Genomic DNA, 26,316 nt, shown 5'->3' with positions numbered 1-26,316 from the left:
TCCGTATTTTTTTTTAGAAAGAGAGAAAGGGTGATGGGAGAAAAAGGGTAAAATTAAAATAGGATTGCGCTAGAGAGATAAAATGAAAAGAACAGAGAGAAAAAACTAAAATGAGAGAGTGAGATAGATATAAATTACCTAATTTCTTCATTCCCTTCAAAAAACTTTATTTTCAACGTACAAGTTTACCAACTATAATGATGTGCCTGCACTAATAAATAGGCAAGTAATTAATCTTTAAGAATGAAAATACAAACAATTAGGTTTTACTGGAGGGGGAGAGTGCAGTCGGAAGAACACCTGCATCCTAACATTGCAATCAGATAATTGCCTATCCTTATAGAGATAGAAAAAGAAAAATGTAGATAGATAGAGATAGGTAGGTAAGTAGAATGATAGATACAGATCGATAGGTAGATATAGTTTGATTGATTGATTAAACGCTTATTTAAGAACGCAGAGTTAGGACTCGTAGACTCTTCCAGTTAATATGAATTGTGTTGTACAATATACACTATTCATATATATATACACACAATTTGTGCAGACTCTTTTGGTCGTTACAATTTATTTTACAAAAGAATAGAAGAAAAAATGTTTTACTACTTTTTTATTAAATTTTCACGAGAGAGAGAAAGAGAGATATATGGATATAACGGGGTAGATTTTTAAATAGATAAAGAGAAGTATAAAGACAGAGAGCGAGGAAAAGAGAGAAAGAGGAGGGAGAGAGAGAGAGAGAGAGAGAGAGAGAGAGAGAGAGAGAGAGAGAGAGTGAATGAGTGGTAGGAGGCAGTAAAGTAAAATCATATTCTGAGAATAGAATACAAGCAAACAAAGGTAGGTAGTGTGGCAGGCAAAGAATGATAGATAGATAGAAGATAGATTAGANCATTACTAAACCCCCAATTCTCACAAAATTTAGCCTGTGACAAGAACAATATCAGAAAGACATTAAAATGAAAATGACCAACTCAAGATCGAACCAACAATTGACATTCCAATGTACACGAGAGTGTACTCTACACTACAAATTCAACCGTTACAAATATTTAGGTGCACTTCAACCATGAAATATTTGGATTATCTAACTTGCTGAAAGCGTCTGCCAGACATAAACAGTGCGTATAGGATTGACCAAAAAATACCTCTACAGAGTACAGAGAGAGAGGGAGAGAGAGGGAGGGAGAGGGGGAGGGAGAGAGAGAGAGGGAGGGAGAGAGGGAGAGAGAGAGAGAGAGAGAAAGAGAGAGAGAGAGAGAGAAAGAGAGAGAGAGACAAAGAAAGAGGGCAATAAAGACGTAGTAGAGAGGAAGGGAAAGATAAATAAATAGAAGCTGGAAAGGTATAAAGTGTGTAATAGGATGGATTAATGGAGATAGGTGGATAGATAGATAGGTAGAGAGAGAGGAAGAGAAAGGAAGACATTACTAAATAGGCAGGAAGATAGATAAATATAGAGCGAGAGGTAAAGGGAATGAGAGAGTGAGAGAAAGAGAGAGTGACAGTCAGACTGGCTGAGAGATTCCAAAACAAGAAAAACAAATCACAGATAGAAAGAAGAATAAAATATTGAATAAAACATAGAATAAATCTGCGATATAAAAGATGAAGAAAAGAGATTAACGATTACATACAAGCTGTAGCAAAGAATAAGGCTAGTTTGCTTAATAGTTGAATTAGGAGGAAGCGGGTGAGTGAACTAGAGAGAGGAGGCAGAAATAGAGAACAGGAGAATATGTAATAAAAGAACAATAGCAAAAAAAAGAATGGAAATTTATATTCAATTATAGCTGATTTTCATAACTTTTAGATTTATATTGCGAGTCAATAATTCCAAGATGACCACTGAAATAAAAACGCGTCACAAATGTGTATCGTTTGTCCATCTGGTAATAAAATCGATAGCGCCGTTTATTACACTGGCTTTTGGACATTTCCAATTTTTTGGGCGAAAGGGAGAGTTTATTTTGTTTTGAGGTGGTTTGTGAAGTGAAAAATTAAAATTGTAGGTTAGTTATTTTATGGTACATTTCTGATTAGATAATGTTAATAGTTTTGAGGGGGGAGGTTTTCTACAGCATTGTTTATTTTTGAATGATCACTTTTTTGGCTGTATACACGCGACTTTTTCAAATATTTGCGTTATGCAAATCATCTCATGTTGACCTTTTATCCCTGTTCAATTCAGAAAGGCAGGGCCGATCTGTAACGGGTTTTCGATTTATTTTCCCCCTGCATTCGGTCGACATTGGACTGGAATCAAAAGGAGTACGACGAGTTCAAGGTTGGCCGGAGCAGGCGTGTACGTCGGCCCCAATTAGAGACAGACGAGTGATCCCGGCGGAACCGTATGCGAATCACGGCTGAGCCGGCCATTTAGAATTTGAATCTTTCAAAGAATAAGGAGGAAAATGCCATAAAAACAGCCACAGATGCATATAAAAGTTATTTTGAATCATTTTTGCCATGCGTAAGTGGTTTCTTTTCACCTGCTCTTCGCCCTGTTCTTTAACCGAACCACCTGGCTGGACACGGTTCAGGTTCAACATTCCACAATCATTAACATAAAATAACCCTTATCCAAGAAACAGGCAACATAAAATTTATGAATTTGTAGGAATAATATAACCAACCTTATTTTATGGTTTTCGTCCTTACGTTATACGAATCGTAGTCGACATTTAAAGTCCTAATGAAATCATCAAAAATTGCATTAACAACGTTGCAGTCGCATAGGGTTAATAGCAAGGAGAGCCATAAGGTGGCTCTTCTTCTAGCTTAAAACAAACACGGCGGATTTAGACTAAAGTTTCACCCACCGCGAATGAAGTGATTCAGACAAAAAATTCTTGAAGAATGCAGTGATTTGCGTCCGGGATATAAACAGGGAGAGACGTATGGTTTCTTCTTCTATCATCAAACAAACATAGAGGATTCTAGATTAATAAACCCTCCACTCTGTAATAAAAATGCCGTCATTCAGACGGTATAATACTGAAAAATCGTTTCAATTGCGTTACGGTTATAAACAGGGAGAGGCATACGTTTGTGCATTATATTCCTGCGAACTTTGCAATTTTTGCAAAGGGGCAGGCTGATTGTGAGATTTCTACTGGAAGAGGAAAAGCCCAAGCTAAACGTTGATTTGCTTGATTAAGATGCTTAATTTTTTTCGACAGCAGACTGACGTGGAATCCTCACACAAGACTAAAAAAACAGCAACTTAATGCAAGACTTGGACTATTACGAAGACTTCTAAGACCGAAATCGACTTTGACAATTAAGACAAAGCTAACACTGTACAAGACTTTACTAAGACCGATATGGATATATGGAGTGGAACTGTGGGGTACTGCCAAGCCTTCCAATATCCAGCATATCCAGTCTTTCCAATCGAAAGTCCTTAGACAAATTTTCAAAACACCTTATTATGTCACTAACCTCACTATCCACAAAGATCTCAATATCCTTTTGTCGACGAACAAATCCGGTCCAGATACCAAACTTTCCACACCAACCTTTCTAACCATCCTAACCATACCGCTCGAGCCCTATCCACTCATTCCCAGCCTGACAACCGACCACGTCGCCTCAACGGACGATGGCCTCGGGACCTCCTTGACCCTCAATCATACAAAGCTGGCTCCTCAAAGCATGTGTTCTACCGGTGCAGTGCTGGCATTAGTGCTAGTGTTGTGCTGTGTGATATATTAATCGTGTGTACATATTTGTATAGTAAACTATCATGTATAGTTAACAAATGAATTTTAAAAAAAAGTACTGTCTATTGTTATCGATGCTACTTTAGGGTTATAAACAGGGAGAGGCATACATTAGTGCATTATATTCCTGCGAACTTTGCAACTTTTGCCCATCTTCAAATCATCATAGCTGATTTTCATGAAAACTGGTTCTTAGTTCATATTCTTGTAGTTTTCAAAGCATTGCCTATTGTTGTCAGTGCGATGTTTGGGTTATAAGCCTGGAGAAGTCTTTGTTTTTTATAACGTAATCATAAAACAAGCATGGGGGATTCTAGATTAAAATCCGCCCACACTGAAATAAGACATGACGTTTTCGTGACAGGAACTAAACTCGGACTTATTGATTTAATGTTGTGCGTTGTATTGTTTGTATTGAAACGATAAACTTTCGTCAACTGGGCTTTTTTACAGCTTTGGCAGCGATTTCTAGATTAAACGTCGTAAAACCACCAAATGATACTTGTTCTCTTTGTAATATAAGCAATTTTGAAGTGTGGGATTGTATTATATTTATTTTTGCGGTTTGTGCTGATAAGGGAGCCCTTTTTCGAACGATGTGAGCTTCCAGTCCCCAGGGAATGAGAACCCGTGAAAAAATATTTACTTTACGTATTGCCCGCTCTTCAAATATTATTTCCAGTTATAAATTTGTAATAAACGCTTTAATTAAAACGTGACGGCAACGGCGTGCCAAGAATTTTACTACAATGAAGACATCTCGAGATGGGGCATACTTATGACAATAATTCTGTCCAATCAAAACAACTTGGACGTCAAATTTTTATAAATTTAGACATAACATTTTTATAAATGTGCCTTAAAATAAAGGTGTTAATTGGATGCGGTGCCTTTTGGTATAACTTTTACACAAGTACAAATTTGTGCAGAATAAGCCGTGTTTTCAGATTATTGTACGTCAGACCTGTCTGAACAGACACAATGCCAAAAGGTGCTGAAGAGTGTGTAAACAAATAATTACTCATCCAATGAAATTTATCTTTTAACATTTCGATAATGTACGTCTTCTCTGAAAAACGCGCAATGCAGAATGTACTTTTCACAACACTGTTAATACTGCCTTGAATTCGAAAACAACGATAATGTTAGTGAAGAGGGACCAGTTTTTATTGAGAATCAGCCATGATGGTTGGAATATAAACAAAAGAATCGAAAATCGTAGGAATAGAATGCATAAATAAGCCTCTCTCTCTGCTTATAACCCAAACATCGTACTGAAAATTATCAGCCCTTTTTAAAACTAAGAGTGTTAGATAAAAATCTCCGGTCGTTTTTACGAAGAATCAGCTAAAATGTTTGGAACAAAAGTCGCTAAGTTCTCAGGAATAGAGTGCACAAACGTATGCCTCTCCCTGCTTATAATCCTAACGTCGCCTTTACAGTAGAGAGCGCTTCGAAAACAACAAGAACGTTAGATGAAGATGGGGCAGTTTTTTTTAATCAAGGATCACCATTGTGGCTAGAATAGTAGCAAAAGTAGCGAAGTTCGTATGAACATATACACAAAGGTATGCCTCTCCGTGCTTATAACCCGAATGTCGCAAACAGCAATGGAGAACTGCAAGAGTATGAGAAGAAAATGGACCGGTTTTTACTAAGAATCAGTCATCATAGTATAAGTATTCTATTCCTGCGGACATTGCATACCATAATGGCTAATTCTCAGGAAAATACAGGTCCGTTTTCATTTCATAATCTTGTAGTTGTTAAGTGTTCTCCACTGTTATGAGTATGACGTTGGGGTTATAATTAGGGAGAAGCATATCTGGCTCATTCTATTACAGAACGCTTTGCTTCGGCATTTTCTGTCCATCGTGGTAAACATTCCATCCACACTTATTTCACATTATATTAGTTTTCAAGTTGTTTTCGAAATGCTGACTATAGTAAATGGGACGGTAGGATTATAAGCATGGATAGGATAGGTTTAGGCATTCTATTTCTATGAACTTCGCTGCTTTTGCTAATATTTCAGTCATCCTGGCTGATTCTCAATAAAAACTGGTTCATCTCATCTGATATTTTCGCTCTCTACTGCAACGTTAGGGACATAAGCAGGACAAAGCTACATAGCGGACATTGGAACTTTTACCGATATTTCAACCAATATGGCTTATTCTCAGTAAGTAAAAACCGTCTACATTTCACATTCTCGTAGTTTTTAAGTGGTGACTATTGTCAGTGCAATGTTTGAGTTACAAGCAGGGAGAGCCAAATATTTGAGCATTCTACTCCTGTAATCTTTGTAAATTCTGAATGACTGAATGACATCCTGCAATTAAATGGGACCCATATTCACCCTACAATGCCAGATGAGGTTGATACATCTTCTACGATTCAGATTCTCTAAAATCAACACGTCTTGATACATAGAACGTTTCTCTGCCTATGCGTCCTCACTGGTGCTACCATTTTCTTTTGATCACGTCTGACAATAGAAAAATACTGTTAAAGGTATGGAGGTTCGGTTTACGTTACCTTTCAGACCTACGTATCCGGGGTTACGTATTGGTCAGTATCTGTGTGATGGTTCACAGGGTTACAGTTATTATTAATACTTTCACTTGTGGCTATTGTTACTACTGTATTTTCTGATATATGGTCTTTTTGTATAATGTTCATGAATATCGTACAATTCAAAAAATTAAACTGAATGATGGAGAGTGGTGATCAATGAGTTAATTGTATTAGGAATTGGCTACGATTCGCATTGATCACGGTTCTATTGGAAAACCTTTATCCGGCAAAAGAATTAACACATATAAAAACAAAAACAATTTACACCGCGAAAAGTGGTAATAAAAACCGCAATAGGAAGAATAATAAAGTAAAATGGCTGGGTTTCAAATTTACGGCCTTTCCAGGGCAAATCCGTATTAACGTCCTGCCGACAGATCAACTGAAAGTAGAAATCACAGCCGACAGTTCACCGCTTGTGAATTAAATCCGACGAGGTTTTTTTTTTAATTTTCCGCTAAAACAACGCCCACTGTCAAAACAGGAAGGATCTTTGACCTAAAACAATGGGAGAGACATTCGCGGTGAAGAATGTCTTTTGGACGAACATCCGGGCCTGCCCAGGCCTTGGCTTTGCCCGCTGCACTTTACATTTCATGTTGCTTTCCTCCTCGATCAGTAACTTAAAAAATATTAAATTATAAAACACTCGTACACACTTTAAGCATTAATTACGACAGATACACAAGCCAATTCAACATTTGATCCATGAAATTTTTGTCTATTTTTTAAATCTCACAAAACTTTTTCGATGTGTCAAAAAGCGTTTTATACTGAAAACAGTTAACACAATTAAATAATAGAGTTGCCCTCTAATGATATTCCTACCTCCTGGCTGCTGCCAAGTCTGCTAAGGCTTATCTAATTAATCATAAAGTTATAATAGAAATACTTAGTTTGATTGGCTTCGACTTGGCGTGAATAAAGGGCGTCAACTTGTCAAAGTTTCGTTTAGATCGGTTTCAACTTGAGTAGCTAACAACAGACACTAAATTGATATCGAATTTATTTTAACGTAGTTACGTTTTTGAGAAAACTACACATTTTTGTCACATTGGTTGGACTAGGTTAGGTAGGGTTAGGATAAGGATTAGGAACTGGTTAGTTTAGTTTTAAGGATAGTTTTAGAAGAGTTAACAAAGGAGTTAGGGTTAAGAGCTACTTACTTAGGTTAGCTAAATTAGGATTAAGAACCAAGCTAGATTGGTTAGGTAGAGTTTATGATAGAGTTAAGAAACTGGTTAGTTTTGATAGAATTAGGGTTAGGGTTAATGACTGGTTAGGTAGAATTAACATTGGCGTTAGGGTTATATGGTTAGGAACTGGTTAAGTTAGTGTTGTCATTAGGGTTGGTGACTGCTTAGGTTGTTAGGTAGGGTTAGCTATAGAGGTAGGCACTGTTATAGAGTAGGTAATATTAACATTAGGGGTTGGGAATTAGGTTTATTTAGCGTATGGTTAGAGGCTAGGGCAGGTTAGGTTAAGAGTTACTGTTATTGATAGTGTAAAGTTCGTTTAGGGCAAAGGGTTAAGTTACATACTTTTCAATATTTTTCTGTGAGCAAAGAAAATATACACTATACACAAGTAAGAAGTTTTTTTAGTCTCAACTTGTCAAAAAGTCCATGAAAAATCGAGTTTGAAATAAAGATAGCTTGATAATATAAGAATTTTTTTTTAGGAAAATCTAACTGCATTTTAATAATTTTGACATTTTTTCAGATGAACGCAAATGTCACGAGAGCGACTTTCGCTGTGATACTGCGGGACCCTGTATATCGAAGGAGAAACGCTGCGACGGTTACCTCGACTGTAGGAATGGCAAGGACGAAGAGGGCTGCTATGCATCGCCCTATGTCTCTTGCACATTGGACCAGTTCCGATGTCATAATGGCCAACGTTGCATTGAGTTGTCTGCAAAATGCAACCACAGGAACGACTGCGGGGACAACAGTGATGAGGAGCACTGCAGTAAGTTGTTGTGAAAAAAATATCCTAAGATTTTTAATATGTAATGTATGGTGGCTCTAGGATTTCCTACAATTATATTATGTGTACATATATTTGTTTGAGTTTGATTGCATTTTGTATTTAGATTTCGCCGCCTGCCATGTGGGTCAGTTCCGTTGCACGAATGCACTTTGCATTCCTCTTTCGTACCACTGCGATGGCTACAGGGACTGCATGGATGGGAGCGATGAGGCCAACTGCACTGCAATCGCCTGTCCTGAGCATAAATTCCTCTGCCCCAAAGGTGCACCGGGGGGAAAACCAAAATGCATATCGCGTATGCAGCTCTGCGATGGAAAGAAAGACTGTGAAGACCACGCTGACGAGGAAGTCGCCTGCTGTAAGCTTTCATCAGACTCAAATTTTTATTTTTGTAATTTGACTTTAAATTTTTTTTTACAGCTACTCACAACTGTCCAACTCTCGGGTGTCAATATAAATGCCAAGCATCTCTAAATGGTGGTGCTTGCTATTGTCAAGAGGGTAAAAGGGTGGCGAATGATTCAAGAACTTGCATCGGTAAATTTCATAAAATGAAATTTCATTATTGTTTTTCTACTAAATGTTAAATTTTGTTTAGATCGTGATGAATGCGAGGAATGGGGATTTTGTTCGCAAAAGTGTACAAATACTGATGGATCTTACGTATGCTCTTGTTTCCAAGGGTATGAACTGTCTGACAAATCAAAATGTGTTGCTAGTAATGCATCATCAATGAGGGTACATTCGAACTGTAATTTAAAAAATTAAAATAAATCTACTCACTATTTTTCTTTTTTTCCCAGATTATATTTGCTCATGATAAATCAATCTGGAAAATGGAGATTTCTGGAAATCCAAAATTGATTGCCAACGCAACAGCTGCGAGTGGCGTTGACTACAATTTTGCAGCCAATCGGCTTTATTGGTCAGATACAAAAACCAAGAAGGTATATTTTTATATTAATATATTGTTTACTACCATGATTTTTATAAGATTATAAAGTTTCATTAATAATTAATGATTTGGCAGATATATTATCAACCTTTGATGGAGACACAGTCTCATACAGCGACAGATGTTGTGCCGGAAATTTCCATACCTGGAACCTGGTCTCCAGTTGCTCTGGCAGTGGATTGGATTGGCAACAAGCTGTACGTCGTTGATGGCATTGGTCAGAAAATTGATGTGATAGAATGGGATGGAAGATATAACGCGATCGTGCTTTCTTCTAATATCACAGCTCCGACTGATATCGCACTCGACTCAAAAGTTGGGTATGTCTTATCTAACATTTCCAACATTTATATACTAATAAATTTTACATTTTTAGGTACATGTTTATAGCAGACAGCAATCAAGTGATTCGGGCAAACATGGATGGCACGAATGCCAAGCCAATTGTATCAGAAGCCGCTTACAAAGCGTCTGGTGTCACTGTGGATATTCTGGCCCGTAGAGTTTTTTGGTGTGACTCACTGCTCGACTACATCGAGACAGTTGATTATGATGGAAATCACAGATTTCTTGTCCTGAGGGGTGAGATAATTATCCATTAATGTTTTGACTAAAACTCACATTGAAACATTATCCAGGCACATCTGTACCTTCGCCTTCGAGGCTTTCACTCTTCGAAAACAGGATCTTCTGGTCAGATGGGACAAAACAGGGCGTTATGAGCGTTGATAAGTATGAAGGGACCAATTCAATCCAAGTAATCTATAGGAACAACGATGTCAGGGAGCCTAAAGCTGTCAAAGTCGTTCATGCACTAGTACAACCTGGAGGTAGTTACATTATCTTTTATTAGAATTCCTGTCTTATAGAAAAAATTATTTACATAAATATTTTTAGGACACAATCCTTGTAAAAGCAGCAATAATGGAGGCTGCCAGCATATGTGTATAGTAACAGCAGGTACACATGGGTTGGGCAGTATTGGATATCGCTGTGCTTGTAGTGTTGGTTGGAGATTGGCATCAGATCTCCATAACTGCAACCGTAAGCAATTGTTTTTAATATATTAATTTGGAAGTTAATCAACATGTGCTTTATTTTCAGTTGTGGAGCAATTTTTGCTCTACTCGCAGCAAAGGTTCATCAAAGGCAGGGTTTTAGACCCAGTGTTGGAAAATTTCAGCGATGCGATTCTCCCTTATGCGTCCAGAAGGGCCCGCTTTGTTGGGTTGGACTTTGACGCAAGGGACAACCACATCTATTACTCGGATGTCTTGCAAGATGTCATTTATAGGATTCACAAGAACGGAACTGGTAGGGAAATAGTACTGGCTTCACAGAACGAAGGAGTCGAAGGGCTTGCGGTAGACTGGGCTGCGAAAAACCTCTATTATATTGACAGTCGCAAAGGCACGTTGAATGTTCTTAGCACAAGAAACACAACCTACAGGAGAACGCTTCTAGTCAACCTGAAACGTCCCAGAGCAATTGTTGTTCATCCAAACAAAGGGTAACAGGTCTGGCATTGTTTTTTAAAAAATTTTCACAGTAGTTTTTTTTTTCTAGATATATATTTTTCTCTGAGTGGGATAGACCTGCAAATATCAGCAGGGCTTATACAGATGGAACCAATCTTATTGTTTTTAAAAATGTGACTCTGGGATGGCCAAACGGTCTGTCGGTTGATTTCGCAAGGGATAGGCTATACTGGTGCGATGCTCTTTTGGACCATGTGCAACATTCAAAACTTGATGGAACTGACGTTGTAACTGTAAACTCAAGACTGATTCGACACCCGTTTTCTATTGTTATACACAAAGGTAAAGTTAAAAAAATTAACCGAATCAATTTTTTTATGAGAAAATATTTTTTACAGACTGGATGTATATAACCGACTGGAGATTGGATGCTATCATCCGTCTCAACAAGTTCACAGGGGGAGATGAAGAGATAATTGTACGAGAAGGACAGACAAACAGATTGTATGGTGTTAAAGTTTATGGTGAATCAGAACAGGCCATACTCACAGTTCATCCCTGTTCGATTAACAACGGAAACTGTCAAAAAATGTGCTATGCCATTCCAATGTCGACAAAATCACCTACAAACCTCAAAGTATTCAATTGTGACATTTATAAAACAACAGAAATAAAGTCCAGTTATTAACAATAAATTCAATTATTTTTTTAGGTACAATGTGGATGCCCATATGGTGAAAAGCTCGCTGAAGATGAAAAAACATGTGTTACTGATCCGAATGCACAACCGATAGCTACTGCTTGCCCGAACAGATGGGACTTCACTTGTAACAACCAGCGTTGTGTGCCGAAAGCATGGCTCTGTGATGGCGATGACGATTGCCTCGACAATTCTGACGAAGAGCAAAACTGCACGAAGCCGACTTGTGCTCCCACCGAGTTCCAATGTGCATCTGGTAGATGCATTTCGCAATCATTCCACTGTGATGCTGAAAACGACTGTGGAGATTACAGCGATGAAAATGGCTGTGTTAATGTGACATGTTCAGCAAACCAATTCCAGTGCGACAATGGAAGATGCATACCTACAACTTGGAAGTGCGATTCTGAAAATGACTGTGGTGACAGTTCAGATGAAGGGGATTTCTGTGCTGAAAAAACATGCGCCTATTTCCAGGTATATTATTATAAAATACCTTTAGTTTTGGATTGTTTTTTATTAACTTATTACATTTTCTAGTATACTTGCCCAAGATCTGGCCACTGCATCCCGCGCTCTTGGGTATGCGATGGTGATGATGATTGTTTTGACAATCAAGATGAAAAGAACTGCCCTCCTATCACTTGCTCGGCGAATCAATTTAAATGCACAGATTTAACACAGTGTATACAAGAAACATACAAATGTGATGGGATTTTGGATTGCAAAGATGGAAGCGATGAGCTTGGATGTCGTAAGTTTAATCTTAGAATTAACAATAATTTAATTTACTAATATAAATGATTTTCCTATTAGCGACAATTGCACCGAATCAGTGTGATACGGAAAAACAATTCAGATGTGCTAAATCAGGGATATGCATTCCAAAAGCTTGGCACTGCGATGGAACCGCAGACTGTGACGATGAGTCTGATGAACCACCTACTTGCGGTGAAGTCGCTTGCCAAATGGGCTACTTCAAATGCAACAATTCCCAATGCATATTCAAAGCTTACATATGCGATGGGAGGGATGACTGCGGTGATAATTCTGATGAAGATTTCAGACATGCTTGCGTCCCTCCGCCTTTCAGGTGTCCCTCTGGCCAGTGGCAATGTCCAGGAGTGTCTGAACGCTGTGTCAATATCACTTCTGTCTGTGATGGTAAATTGGATTGCCCCAACGGTGCTGATGAAGGAGAAGGATGCGATCTCGCACAATGCACAAGCCAGAAACCATTCTGCAGCAATTCATGTGTTCAAACACCCATTGTAATAAAACCATCACTAAATTTAATGATTTATTTTACTTTATAAATTACTAAAAGTGAACTTTATAGGGGGCTATGTGTACCTGTCCACCTGGGGAAACTTTAAGCAATGATTCAATCACTTGTCAAGACTTGAATGAATGCCAACCACCAGGGGCATGTTCACAAACTTGTACAAACACCAAAGGCAGCTACGTATGTTCATGTGTCGACGGTTACATTTTAGAATTAGACAATTCAACTTGTAAAGCGATAAGTATGTTTTTCTTTTTAAGTGTATACAGAATTGATCATGTTCATTACAATTAACTTTATTTTAGACCACAGTCAAGCTTATTTGATTATTTCCAACCGCCACTCAATTCTTGTGGCTGATCTTAAAGATCAAGGCTTAGAACGAGTGCCGATCATTGTGGAAAATGTCGTAGCAACTACAAGCAATATGCATACAGGAACAATTTTCTGGTCTGATATGAAACTCAAAAAGATTTCACGAATTGACAGAAGCAGTGAGCCAAAGGATGTCATTGTATCTGGACTTGATCTCGTCGAGGGACTTACCTATGACTGGATCGGAGGGAACATCTACTGGCTCGATTCACGCCTCAACACAATAGAAGTGGCAAAGGAAAATGGTTCAAACAGGGTCGTTTTGCTCAAGGAAAACATAACACAGCCTCGCGGGATGATGTTGGATCCAAGTCCTGAGTAAAAAATAATTTTCTTTAAACTCAACTGTTTGAAACTGCAATAATTAATATATCATATAATTTTCAGCGCTAGATGGTTGTTTTGGACAGACTGGGGTGAGAATCCAAGAATAGAGCGTGTTGGTATGGACGGAACTAACCGGAGTGTTATTATATCTACAAAGATCTACTGGCCTAATGGCCTTACACTTGATATTGCGACCAAACGCGTATATTTTGCTGACTCGAAGCTCGACTTTATTGATTTCTGCAATTATGATGGTTCTTCGAGGTACCAGGTCATTGCAGGCAGTCACTACCTTCTTCACCCGCATTCGATAACGCTCTTTGAAGACACAGTGTACTGGACAGACCGACAGCTCAACCGTGTCATCTCTGCTCATAAGTATAGAGGAAAGAATCAGACTGTCGTCTCACACTTGATTTCACAGCCTTTAAGCATACACGTACACCATGCCTCGCTGCAGCCGATAACACCGAACCCTTGTGAGAATGCTTCCTGTGCACAACTCTGCCTTTTATCACCTTCATCAAAAACTGGTTACACATGCAAGTGCCAGCCTGGCTATAAGATTGTTAACAATGCTGAATGTGTAGAAGGTATTTTTTTAATGGTTTTTAATGAACCAATAAAAGAAAATTTAAAAACTTTATTTTTTAACTTTCAGAGGATACAGCTCTTCTTCTGGTAATGAAGGGAGGCCAGATTGTGGATGTCTCTTTGACTCCTGGAGACAGGACAAGTGGCTTTCTCATTCCAGTCGTTGGCATAAGCACAGGACTTCAAATCGACTATGACAGAAAGACTGAAACTCTGTTTTGGGTCGAGACTAAAGATGAAGAGAGCGAAAATGTAAGATTTCCCTATACCTCAAATGAACGATAAAATACAAAACAAAAATTTTTTTTAGTGCACAATTTACACAACACCGTACAGAGGTGGTAACAAGACAGAATTCCTCTCAGCAGACTCTGGACTTGTTGGATCACCTTATACCATCGCTTTCGACTGGCTTGGAAGGAATCTTTTTATTGGAAACCGTCTCGCTTCTAATCTTGAAGTGATTAAGGTCGACGGTAAATGGAAACACAGAGCTGTCATACTTGTTAACAATGGGAACGACACGTCTGTATCAAAGCCGAGGTCGATGTGCCTAGATCCAAGCCAAGGGTGAGTAGTCAACTTTCAATCTCCTTGGAAAACATTGACTAAATGCTTATTTCAGTAAACTTTTCTGGGCGGATGAAGGTGGCTACGGAGTACCTCAGAAGATTGGAAGAGTCAATATGGATGGTACGAAACCTGTTATACTGCAGAAGCTCAATGAAAGGCCTGTTGCCGTAACGATTGATCTTGATACAAAGCTGATTTATTTCAGCACAGAAAACATTGCAAAGGTACTTAATTGTAATTTAAAAAAAAACAACTGGATATTTTAATGAATTTGGTTTTACAATTTTAGATAATGGTAATGGATAGTAACGGCAACAATCTTAAGACACTGCTGAGTGAAAAAGAACATACAATCTCTCTGCCGAAAGCAATAGCAGTGCACAACAAAATGCTCTATATTTTAGACTCACGCTATGACAAATTGGAAAGAGTTGATCTTGAAACAGGAAGAAATCTGCAGAAAATACTTGACAATGAGCCTGACCTTAAAACATTCACTATATTTAAAAAGAAGCCATGTAAATTACTAAATTATTAAAACTATAATAGAACTTTTTTTTAACGTAAATTATGTTTCAGTGGTGAATCACCCATGTTTTGTGGAAAACGGCGGATGCTCCCATATCTGTATCCCTGCTGAAAATTCAGGAAAAGTTTGCGCTTGTTCCGTCGGCTACAAGAAAGATGAGACAGGTGGATGTGGCAGTTACAAGACGTTTGCTGTTGTATCTCAGCTTGACATCATCCGAGGCTACAGCCTTAAAGATGCTAGTGAAGCGATCGTGCCGATATCCGGAATTGGCCATCACGTCCTCCACGTGGATGTACACTTTGCTGAAAAATGGATCTATTGGGTCGATTTTAACAGAGGCCCTTGGAATGGCATTTTCAGGATCAGGCCTAATGGTACAGAACTCCAACATGTTATAAAAGACGGTATTGGCTCAAATGGAATCCGCGGGCTCGCTATAGATTGGATAGCTGGGAACTTATATTTCACGAATGTTTTCCCTCATGAGAATTACATCGAGGTCTGTTGGCTTGATGGTACCAATAGAAAGATACTCCTAAAAGGGCTGATTGATGCGCCAAAGGAACTGGCAGTGAATCCTGTGAAAAGATATCTGTACTGGATTGATTACGGGCAGTACCCAAGGATTGTAAGAGCTCTATTGGATGCAACAAATGCAACTCCTATTGTTTCTTCAGGGATCAACACACCAAGAGACCTCACTATCGACATGCAGACACACGATGTTTACTGGGTTGATGCAAGACTTGATACAATCCAAAAAGTTTCTTTCAGCGGAAACCTCCGACAGGTAATCTGCAGTACAAATTTTACATCACTTTATACTACATGTTTTCTTTATATTTTTTAGATAATCCGTAGAAATTTGCCGAATCCAATGGGCATTGCTGTCCATATGGATTCAATCTATTGGGTGGATAGAAATCTCCAGACAGTCTTTAAAGCCTCGAAACTCGCCGATAATGGAACAAGGCCTATTGCGATCAGAACAGGTTTACAGAAACTGCGCGACATTACGATTTACGATGTTACAAACCAGCCTCCAGATCGTAACCCTTGTAGAAAACTTGGAAATGGAGGATGCGAACAGCTATGTTTCTCATACCCTCAGGAGATGTCTGGTTCTATGTTCAAGTGCGACTGTGCTACCGGTTCAATAGCACCAGGCTCACAGACTAAATGTTCTACAATCAATGAATACCTAGTCTTTTCAACAAGGACAGAAATCAGGTCTATAAACCTTGATCTGAAAGTAACGAGTGTGCCGTTTAAACCTGTTGTAAGTACTGTTTTAAATCAAAATTCTCAAGGTCATGTCATTTTGAATTTATATGATAGGAGCTTTCTGTTATTTGCTGCTCATTGGAGAACAATTTTTTTAGGTTTTGATAAAGGTAATTTATTTTACATATTTAAAAAATCCTATTGATCAAATCGCAAATATTATTTTTTTAAAGTCATTTTTTTATTTGCATGCATCATATCATATGCCATTCTTATTAATTATAAAATTATCGTAAGTGGAAGACTGCTAAAATTAGAAACTTGTTGCCAGTAGTGTTTATGCAAAATTAAAAAGCTCAAGTCAAATAATCAAGTTGTGCACTAACTTGGTTATAAGAAAAGCTTGATTTTAATCCAAAATGCCTTTGTTTTTGTACTTTTCCTATTTTGAAGGACCTATTTTGGTTAATTTGTTCACAAGGCTAATATTTTTCAGAAAATTTTGAAAAAGCTTGATACCATTATGGCGTCATCCACAGTGAAAAAATTGATAATTTTTAGTCATTTTAAACTTGTATGAAAAGAGCAGTAAACTATGAAGTAAATTAAAAGAAACATTAAAACATGACAATTATATAAAACTTGTTAAAACAATACCTATTAACTATTGACCTTTTTTTCTAGGGAAACTTAACAAATGTTGTTGGTGTTGATTTTGATTATGCAGATAACAAACTGTTTTTTACGCAAATCAGACCATGGGCAAGAATTGCATTTATGCCTTCCGACAATCCAATTCAGTCGAAAATATCACCCATCATTACTCGTGGTATAAACCCAGAAGGTATTGCTTACGATTGGACGCAGAAAAAAATTTATTGGACAGATTCATCAAACAATAGTATTTATGCTATGAACATTAACGGAAGTGATCTAGTCATGATCGCGCGGGTAGAACGGCCAAGGGCGATCGTGGTCGACCCTTGTAATGGCTCACTCTATTATACTGATTGGGGAAGGTTCGGTACGTCCGGCAAGATCTACAGGACTACAATGGCAGGGTCGCTGAAGAGGGCGATAATTGACCGAGACTTGAATCAGCCCAGCGGCCTGGCTTTGGATTATGAGGAGAAAATGCTTTACTGGACAGACGCCGTACGAGAAAAGATTGAAAGGATCAACTTGGTAGGAAAGCCAAAAAGAGAAGTGCTCATTTCAGCGACTATCTACCCTTTCGCCATAACAGTGCACCGTAATTATATCTACTGGACTGATTTACAACTCAGGGGTGTATATAGAGCTGAAAAACACACAGGAGCAAATATGGTTGAACTCGTAAAAAGATTAGAAGACTCTCCGAGGGATATTCAAGTGTATTCACCAGAAAGGCAAAAATGCGTAGTCAATCCATGCAATATAAGCAATGGAGGATGTGCCAAGAGTTGTCATCCTGGACCTAATGGAAAGGTAAAACTTTTATTAATCTATACCAATCAGATCGAAAACTAATTTTAACTGGATTCCAGGCTGAATGTAAATGTGATGATGGAATGAAACTAGTCAATGATGGTAGAATGTGTGTAGCAAAAAACATCACATGTGATCCTAACAAATTTGTCTGCGCCAGTGGGAAATGTATTTCAAGGATGTGGGCGTGTGATGGTGATGATGATTGTGGAGACAATTCTGATGAGGACAGCAAATTCTGCGGTAAGTTTTGATTAAACATAGCCTTTTTTAATTTTCCTTTTATAATTCAAAATTTTTCATTGAAATTTAAACTTTTCCATTTCTCAACTTTTTCCATTTTAATTTTGACTTTCCAATTTATTATTCACCATTTTCTTTTTAAATTTTAAATGTTCCCATTTATATTTAAACCTTTACATATGTATGATGTATTTGATCTGTTTTCAAATTTATTTAAACTTGTTTATTTTAAACCTTATAAAAATGTAAAATAACTCTATAACAATAACAATAAATAGTTTTTAATATAGGAAATAATTAAATAAATTTGGAAACTGATGAAATACTTGTGTAAAAGTTTAAATGGTGACAAACCAACAACTTCATTATTTTTATTTTAACATATAAGTTAATCCTTAGTTTATTTAATCAATTTGTTTTGTAGCATTTCATTCTTGCAATCCGAACGAGTTCCGATGTGCCAACGGTCGTTGCATTTTCCGCTCTTGGAAGTGTGATCATGAAAATGATTGTAAAGATGGATCAGATGAAATTGACTGCAATTATCCACCATGTGCTGATAGAGAGTTTACGTGCATGAATAAACGTTGTATCCCAAGAGCACAGGTATGCAATGGAATCAATGACTGCAAAGACAATATCACCTCAGATGAGACACATGAACGATGCCCAAGGAACACCACCTGTCCTAACGGGCATCTCAAATGTGAAAAGACAAATATTTGCGTTGAACCATATTGGCTCTGCGACGGAGACAATGACTGCGGGGATAACAGCGATGAAAACCCACTGCACTGTGCCAAGACGAGCTGTCCCCCTAGCAGTTTCAGGTGTCCAAATCACCGCTGCATTCCTGCAACATGGTATTGCGATGGGGATGACGACTGTGGTGATGCTTCAGACGAGCCCCCGGAATACTGCAAGAGCGAAGGAAGGACTTGCTTTGGCGATTTGTTCACCTGCGATAATGGTAATTGCATTCCAAGGATATACATATGCGATGGTGACAACGACTGCCTTGACAATTCCGACGAGGACACCAGGCACCAATGCAATGACAGGAAATGTGACGAAGAGACTGAATTCACATGCAAGAGCAACAAAGACTGGGGAAGGGCTCAGTGCATTCCTAAGAAATGGGTGTGCGATGGAGATCCAGACTGTGTCGACGGTGCCGATGAAAATACAAGTGCTCTCAACTGCCCTCCACAACCTTCCTGCGCTCCTGACCAGTTTACATGCGGCAACGGAAGATGTATTAACAAGGTAACCTTCTGATTATTTTTCTATAGAATTGTATACAAATAAAAATTCTCCAGGGATGGACTTGTGATCATGACAACGATTGTGGAGATGGTACTGATGAGGGTAAAGAATGTCATGGTGTGTACAAGACATGCTCACCTCAGGAGTTCTCCTGCCAGAATTTTAAATGTATAAAGAACAGCTACAGATGCGATGGTGAGGATGATTGTGGAGATGGCTCTGATGAGTTTAATTGTAGTAAGTATCCCTTTCATATTATAAGTTCAAATTTGGATGCTCATTATTGTTTTATTTCAGAAAAGGAAAACACAACAAATTGCACACAAGGGCAATTCCAGTGTAACAATGGCCAGTGCATCGATTATCAGAGGGTCTGCAACAAAGTGTCAGATTGCAGCGACGATAGCGATGAGCCTCTTCACTGCAATGTCGATGAATGCACCAAGGTCGAGGTGCACCAGTGCGGCCACAAATGTGTTGACACTCTCACAAGCTACTACTGTGAATGCAACCCCGGTTACAAGCTTCTAGAAGATGGCAAAGCCTGCGCAGACATAGACGAGTGTGTTGAAATGCGAGGTGTCTGCTCGCAATACTGTTCAAACACTCCCGGCTCATACTATTGCAAATGTGATGAGACCTACTATGACAGAGCAACTGACGAGCATACATGCAAAAGACGAGATAGAACTACACCTTGGCTGATATTCACAAATAAATATTATATAAGGAATATGTCTCTTGACGCCACGCAGTATTCTTTGATACATCAAGACCTTACAAATGTTGTTGCTCTTGACTACGATTACAATACTAGCATGATTTATTTCTGTGATGTCACAGCAAAAACAATATTCAGGTATTAGTTGGACAAACAATTCATTATTGATTATTGCTAATTACTAATATTATTATTATTATTTTTTTTTTTTTAGTACAAAGGTTGGGTCAAATAAAAGAGAACCAATCGTTAGACATGATTCACATGGTCTTGAAGGATTGGCAGTAGATTGGGTCGGAAAGAAATTATACTGGCTGGACAGGCATAGCAAACATCTTGATGTGTCTGAGCTCAGCGGGGTCAACAGGAAAACATTAAAATCTGGTATTCAAGACCCGAGGGCAATCGCTGTCCACCCGGGCATTGGATATCTATTTTTCACTAGTTGGTACCTTCAAGCTTTCATCGGTAAAATGGGCATGGATGGATCCAATATGGTTAGGATCCTTACACATGAAAATGACCTCGCCTGGCCCAATGCTCTCACAATTGACTACTTTGCCGACCGCATATACTGGGCCGACGCTCACCTCGATTACATCGCATCAGTAGACTTTGATGGAAAAAACAAGCATATCGTTATCAGTGGTGCTAAAGTACCTCATGTTTTTGCTTTAACGCTTTTTGAAGATTATATCTATTGGACTGACTGGAATATCAAAGGAATATCAAGAGCGAATAAATTCACAGGTAATTTAATTTTTTAAACTTGCTCTTGTTTAGACGATTGAAAAAATTTTTGTTTTAGGAAAAGACTTGAAGGTCTTGAGAAATACAACTCACAGGCCTTATGACATTCACGTGTACCATCCCCTGAGGCAGCAAGCGTACCCAAATCCATGTGGTGGTGATAACGGCGGATGCTCACATCTCTGCTTACTCTCACCTGTTCCAGGAGTCGATGCATCGCCAGACGGCTACAAGGATGTAAATTCACCAGTGTCTTTTAAATGTGCATGCCCGAATCAATTTATTCTCGGACCTGATGGCAAAACGTGCAAGGCCAACTGTACAAATGGCCAGCATAGATGCGGAGGACATGATGAAAGATGTATACCCTGGTTCTGGAAGTAAGTTTTAAGTTCAAATCAAAATTTTTTTTTCACCTCAAGTTAAAATGAAACTTCTTTTGTTTATATAGATGCGATGGAGAAGTTGATTGTAAAGATGGTTCAGATGAACCTTCAGACTGTCCAAAACGTACTTGCAGACCTGGAGCATTCCAGTGTGACAACGGACACTGCACACCTTCTGCAACAATCTGTGATGGTATTAATGACTGCGGAGACAATTCCGAAGAGAAGAATTGCGCCTTGAATTGCCCTGATCTTGAGTTTAAATGTAGATCAAATGGAAAGTGTATTCTTAATGCTTGGGTCTGCGATGGTGATCCAGATTGCAAGGATGGTTCTGATGAAGATCCAACCATTTGTCGTAAGTAATTTTATAAATATTAAAAGAAATTTTTTTAAAAAACATTTTTCTACAGACAATAGACCTTGTGATCTGGATGTCGAGTTTAAATGTAACAATGGAAGGTGTATTCCAAAATTATGGCATTGCGATTTTGACAACGATTGCGGAGACGATTCAGACGAGCCAGCGTACCTTTGCAGGCAGAAAAATTGTACACCAGGCTGGCAGAGGTGTCCCGGAAGAAGCAATTACAGATGCATACCCAAGTGGCTTTTATGTGATGGTAAAGATGACTGCAGAGACAATAGCGATGAACTACCTGACAACTGTCCAAAATGCAATCCCGCAACCGACTTTCAATGCAGCAACAACCGATGCATCCCAAAGTAAGTTAAATACAAATTCATTGTAGAAACATGTCTAATTTTTATCTCAACAGGAGGTGGCGATGCGATTTTGAAAACGATTGTGGAGACAATTCAGATGAAGCAGAATCCCTATGTCATGACAAGTTCCGTGACTGTTCTGAGTCAGAATTTAAATGTAATAATGGAAGGTGCATACCACAGCACTATAGGTGTGATCATGATGATGACTGCACTGACCTTTCCGATGAAAATAACTGTGGCAACTTCCAGTGCAAGGTGACAACTTTCATTGCAGGAAAGTTTGTGTAATGTTTTTTAATAATTTGCATTTTTTAGAATGGAACATTCCAGTGTGCCAGTGGTCACTGTATAGCTTCTTATTTCCGTTGCGATGGAGATGTTGACTGTAGGGATATGAGTGATGAAAAAGGCTGTCCTCCTAGATTCCCCAATGGAAGGTTGATATATATTTTTAAATATTGTATATTGTATGGTTATGTTTCATTGCGAAGTTTAAAAAAATTGTTTGTGCTTTAGATACTGTCCAGAGCAAATGTTTGAATGTGACAACCATATTTGCATATCGCACCAAGACAAATGTGATGGTATGAATGACTGTGGTGATGGTTCTGATGAATCAACCACAATTTGCAGTAAGTTTGAATTATATATATTTTTTTTTTTTTCCTCAAACTGACTGGATTTAAATTTTTAGCAAATATGGCATCATGTTCAGGAAGAGGCAGGTATCAGTGTGAGAACGGCAGATGTGTATCTTTGGATGCGACTTGTGATGGGGTCGACGACTGTGGAGACGCATCTGACGAAAACAACCATTCCTTGTGCTTTGTATATCCGAGGAAGTCATGTGCACGGAACGAGTATTTATGTGACAACAAAAAGTGCATACCTGAAGCAAACGTATGCGATTATGAGGACAATTGTGGAGACGGATCTGATGAAGCAGGATGCCGTAAGCCTCTTTACCTCTAATTAACAAATCTAAATAAATCTCACACATTTTTATATATATTTTTTTTAAGATTATGGAACGTTGTGCCCGGGAGATATGGGCATGGGAGGATGTGAACAGTTATGCACCAACGTTACAAAGAACGCACATGTCTGTAGCTGCTTCAATGGTTATGTTGTGAATCCTGAACAACGAAAGAAATGCATTGATGTCGATGAATGTGCAACCGGTTTGAATCGGTGTTCTCATTTGTGTACGAATCGCGAAGGTACATATGAGTGCTCGTGCAGGCCTGGGTTCACATTACTCGATACTATGAGTGGAGTGTGCAAAGCTGATGATCCAAAAGTATCAATTGTATACTCAAATGGAGAAGACATTGAAGCATATCAAATACACAAGAGAAAAGAAGTTGATGTTATAAGAAATGAAAAACGAATTGAAGCTATTGACTATGATCCGAAGAATGAGATGGTATTCTGGGTCGACAGCTACTCTAAACAAATTAAAAGGAGTTATATGGTCGATGCTCTAGCTGGAGAGGTTAAAGTCGGCTACGCTCAAGACTTAACAACTATTGACAATTCTAAACCAACGAGTATCGCTGTTGATTGGGTTGCTAATAATATCTATTGGACAGAATCGGATCGTTCAGGAGAAAAATCAAAAGGAAAAGTCCTCGTTGCAAAACTCGACGGCAGGTACAAGAGATCTTTAGTTGATAAAAACGTAGGCTTTCCAACTTCCATCGTACTCGATCCACAAGTTGGAAGGATGTTCTGGTCGGATGCAGGCGGTGAACCAAAGATAGAAATGGCCTGGCTAGACGGATCAAGGAGGACTGCGTTGGTCACGGAAAGGATAGTGCATCCTTCAGGTTTGACAATTGATTATGCCAGCGATCACGCTCTGTATTGGGTTGACTCAAAGCTAAACCATATAGAAACTATCAAGCAGGATGGATCAAAACGTGAAATCATACTTAAAGGAGGTAAGTAGAAAAAAATAATGAGTAGAAAAATCAAATTTTTTATCTTTTTTTTTTCTAGAAAAACTCCATCACCCACTGGCTCTAGATGTTTTTGAAAATAATCTATACTGGATAACAAAAGATACAGGAGAAGTAGTCCAACAGGACAAATTCGGTCGAGGGATACCTGTCATTTTAGCCAAAAATCTTGTCAATCCAACTGGTGTCAAAGGTAAAAAATTTACTTTGCGCAATTAAATGACTCAATATTATTGATTGTTTTTTTTTACAGTTTATCACAAAGCGAAATATAACATGACACTGTCCAATCCTTGTCATCATAATCCATGCTCCCACCTTTGCGTGATCATCCCAGGAGGTCATAGCTGCATTTGCCCAGACAACAACAAAGAGATGGGTTCACAAATTGTCTGTAATACAGGTAAGAGACTTACTTCCAAAAGTTTGAAACAAGCAAAATTAATGGTTTTCAATAGCAACTGAGGAACCCTTGCCATTGCCGAGGGTTTGCCCTTGTCAAAATGGCGGCCTTTGCGAGGCGGAAGAAGGCAGCCACAACCTGATCTGTAAATGCCCTGAGGACTTCTCGGGGGCGTTCTGTGACACGTTCGTCCTTAAGAATCAAGCACAAAGTTCCACATCGATGTTCTTCATCGTACCTTTAGTCATTCTTCTGGTGCTCTTGTCCGGAGGGGCAGTATTCTACTTTTTAAGGAAAAGGTCTTTGTGAGTATTTTATAAATTGTTAAATATCTTGTCAATGCTAAATTTTTGTGTGCATGTTTTAGTGGGAAAGGGCCTGGGTTGGGCAGCTTGACGAATTCTCAAAGTGTGTCATTTAGGCAAGGTACCAATGTCGAATTTGGATCCCCTGCCTTCAGCAGCAATGGACCTTCTATTCCTGCTGTAAGTATCTATTTATTTTAAAAGTAAAAAAAAACACTTAAGAATTTTTCTATCCAGGAAACCATGGAATCGAACTACAGCATGGCTGATATAAGTTCTAAAAATAGAGATTTTAGCAACCCAATGTACGATGCATTGGGAACGTTGGAAGCAGTTCCGGATAACAATGGATCTCTTTTTGAGGTGAGTGGTAAAAGTGAAAAAAATCCTGACTAAAAATTGACCAGTGAAATTTTTTTTAGGAGATGAATTCTCGGGGGACAATGGAGCCACCGACAGCAATCTTAGCGCCATCGAGTATGACAGTTAGGACATCAGTGAGTGGCAAAGGCAGGCCAAAAGCCCACCGAGAACTTGATCCCAGTGCAGATACTGGTAAGAAAAACCTTGTAATTTATGCTAACAAAAAAAAAAAAATAATAATAAAATAAAATAAAATCATGAAAGACATGCCAGCAATGAGACTACAAAAGTAAACCACCATAGCTCTGTTCCATTTTTTTTTCCAGTGTAGCTTCAAAATTAAATATACTATTTTGTTCCAGGGAAAGACACACAGAAGCTTGTTGAAGAAGACAGATCGGATTGTTGACCCAAACTTAATCGAAAAACATCCGTGTACATAATTGACAAGGAGTGGAACTGACAGGGCTTCAGACAACACACTTCAACACGCTAATAATAAAAAAATATCCGTCCAGTTGTATAAGGGAAATATATTTAAGTTGAGTGAATACAAGGAATTCTGTGAACGATCGTTTCTTGTTCCTAAAAGTGCATATTTTCATATGTAAGAAAAGGATTTAGTGATCTTATTATTTTTTTAAATTAATTTAAAGTGTTATATTTGTTTGTTGATTGTTTATAATATGATAATGAGAAATGAAACAAATTTTTGTAAATGAGTCAAAATGGACAATGTAATTGTTGATAGTGTTTTGTTCTTTGAAGAAATTTTATTTTAAACAATTCGTTATTCGTGTAATACACGTTAGGGGGGAAAGTGTTATTTTTCTAAAATGTAGCGTTGGGTTGAGGTGAGTCGTCCTATTTTTAGGTGTTCTGAGGCGCAATTAAAAAAAAATTCTGTTTTTAATTTTGTGAGACAAAAGAGAATTTATATAAATGTACAGTATATTATAAATATAAATATTTTAATGTATATATAATGTATAATGGTTTTCCTTCTTCCTTCTCTCCTTTCTCGGTTGTTTGATACAATTAAACAGAAAAGGTTTTTTTTTAGTAAGATTCTTGCAAGATCCATCAATACACAACCCTTTCCCACTAAAAAGAAAACTCAAAAAGTGAGTTAACACGAGAATAGGAAATTTATGGGCATATTATGAACTATTCAACTGCAGTTTCTGGGCGGAAAAGTGTAAGCGCCTGCTTTTTCTTTTGAACAAATATCTTTGATTTTTAATTCAAATTTTAAAGCAATTGAATTATTATTATTCTCCAATAGCAGTTCATTTTATTACTTGAATTTCACCCATCCTTGGAAAGGAGGCGGGGTCATTTCTCCTTAATACACTTTATAGAATTATAAAGAACTATTTGACAAG

At 38.1% G+C, this 26,316-nt stretch overlaps 1 protein-coding gene across 1 annotated transcript in view; it reads left to right on the top strand.

Moving 5' to 3' along the window:
• Positions 1-25,915, top strand: part of LOC106665919 (low-density lipoprotein receptor-related protein 2) — a 154,521-nt gene extending 128,606 nt beyond the window's left edge. Inside the window, exons 4-48 of the mRNA XM_014392729.2 lie at positions 8,025-8,273; positions 8,398-8,652; positions 8,715-8,831; positions 8,893-9,032; positions 9,098-9,241; positions 9,325-9,569; positions 9,626-9,831; positions 9,888-10,079; positions 10,147-10,293; positions 10,354-10,759; positions 10,816-11,069; positions 11,126-11,364; positions 11,440-11,904; positions 11,968-12,181; positions 12,244-12,698; positions 12,767-12,953; positions 13,018-13,405; positions 13,475-14,007; positions 14,076-14,260; positions 14,319-14,578; positions 14,634-14,805; positions 14,871-15,099; positions 15,161-15,903; positions 15,964-16,392; positions 17,022-17,804; positions 17,864-18,047; positions 18,472-19,313; positions 19,367-19,550; positions 19,611-20,172; positions 20,249-20,784; positions 20,843-21,164; positions 21,236-21,528; positions 21,584-21,896; positions 21,950-22,154; positions 22,215-22,336; positions 22,416-22,531; positions 22,594-22,851; positions 22,922-23,842; positions 23,901-24,053; positions 24,114-24,263; positions 24,319-24,568; positions 24,631-24,748; positions 24,806-24,931; positions 24,991-25,123; positions 25,294-25,915. Coding sequence (XP_014248215.1) covers positions 8,025-8,273; positions 8,398-8,652; positions 8,715-8,831; positions 8,893-9,032; positions 9,098-9,241; positions 9,325-9,569; positions 9,626-9,831; positions 9,888-10,079; positions 10,147-10,293; positions 10,354-10,759; positions 10,816-11,069; positions 11,126-11,364; positions 11,440-11,904; positions 11,968-12,181; positions 12,244-12,698; positions 12,767-12,953; positions 13,018-13,405; positions 13,475-14,007; positions 14,076-14,260; positions 14,319-14,578; positions 14,634-14,805; positions 14,871-15,099; positions 15,161-15,903; positions 15,964-16,392; positions 17,022-17,804; positions 17,864-18,047; positions 18,472-19,313; positions 19,367-19,550; positions 19,611-20,172; positions 20,249-20,784; positions 20,843-21,164; positions 21,236-21,528; positions 21,584-21,896; positions 21,950-22,154; positions 22,215-22,336; positions 22,416-22,531; positions 22,594-22,851; positions 22,922-23,842; positions 23,901-24,053; positions 24,114-24,263; positions 24,319-24,568; positions 24,631-24,748; positions 24,806-24,931; positions 24,991-25,123; positions 25,294-25,340 — 13,472 coding nt within the window. The 3' untranslated portion in view covers positions 25,341-25,915. The remainder of the gene's footprint in view (positions 1-8,024; positions 8,274-8,397; positions 8,653-8,714; positions 8,832-8,892; positions 9,033-9,097; positions 9,242-9,324; positions 9,570-9,625; positions 9,832-9,887; positions 10,080-10,146; positions 10,294-10,353; positions 10,760-10,815; positions 11,070-11,125; positions 11,365-11,439; positions 11,905-11,967; positions 12,182-12,243; positions 12,699-12,766; positions 12,954-13,017; positions 13,406-13,474; positions 14,008-14,075; positions 14,261-14,318; positions 14,579-14,633; positions 14,806-14,870; positions 15,100-15,160; positions 15,904-15,963; positions 16,393-17,021; positions 17,805-17,863; positions 18,048-18,471; positions 19,314-19,366; positions 19,551-19,610; positions 20,173-20,248; positions 20,785-20,842; positions 21,165-21,235; positions 21,529-21,583; positions 21,897-21,949; positions 22,155-22,214; positions 22,337-22,415; positions 22,532-22,593; positions 22,852-22,921; positions 23,843-23,900; positions 24,054-24,113; positions 24,264-24,318; positions 24,569-24,630; positions 24,749-24,805; positions 24,932-24,990; positions 25,124-25,293) is intronic.
• Positions 25,916-26,316: the final 401 nt, after the last annotated feature.

The sequence above is a fragment of the Cimex lectularius genome, unplaced genomic scaffold (genome assembly GCF_000648675.2).
Source record: "Cimex lectularius strain Harlan isolate CLEC.00 unplaced genomic scaffold, Clec_2.1 scaffold300, whole genome shotgun sequence".
NCBI classification, from domain to species: domain Eukaryota; kingdom Metazoa; phylum Arthropoda; class Insecta; order Hemiptera; family Cimicidae; genus Cimex; species Cimex lectularius.
The sequence above is the reverse complement of the archived record's forward strand: the minus strand, read 5'-3'. Positions and strand labels throughout refer to the sequence as shown.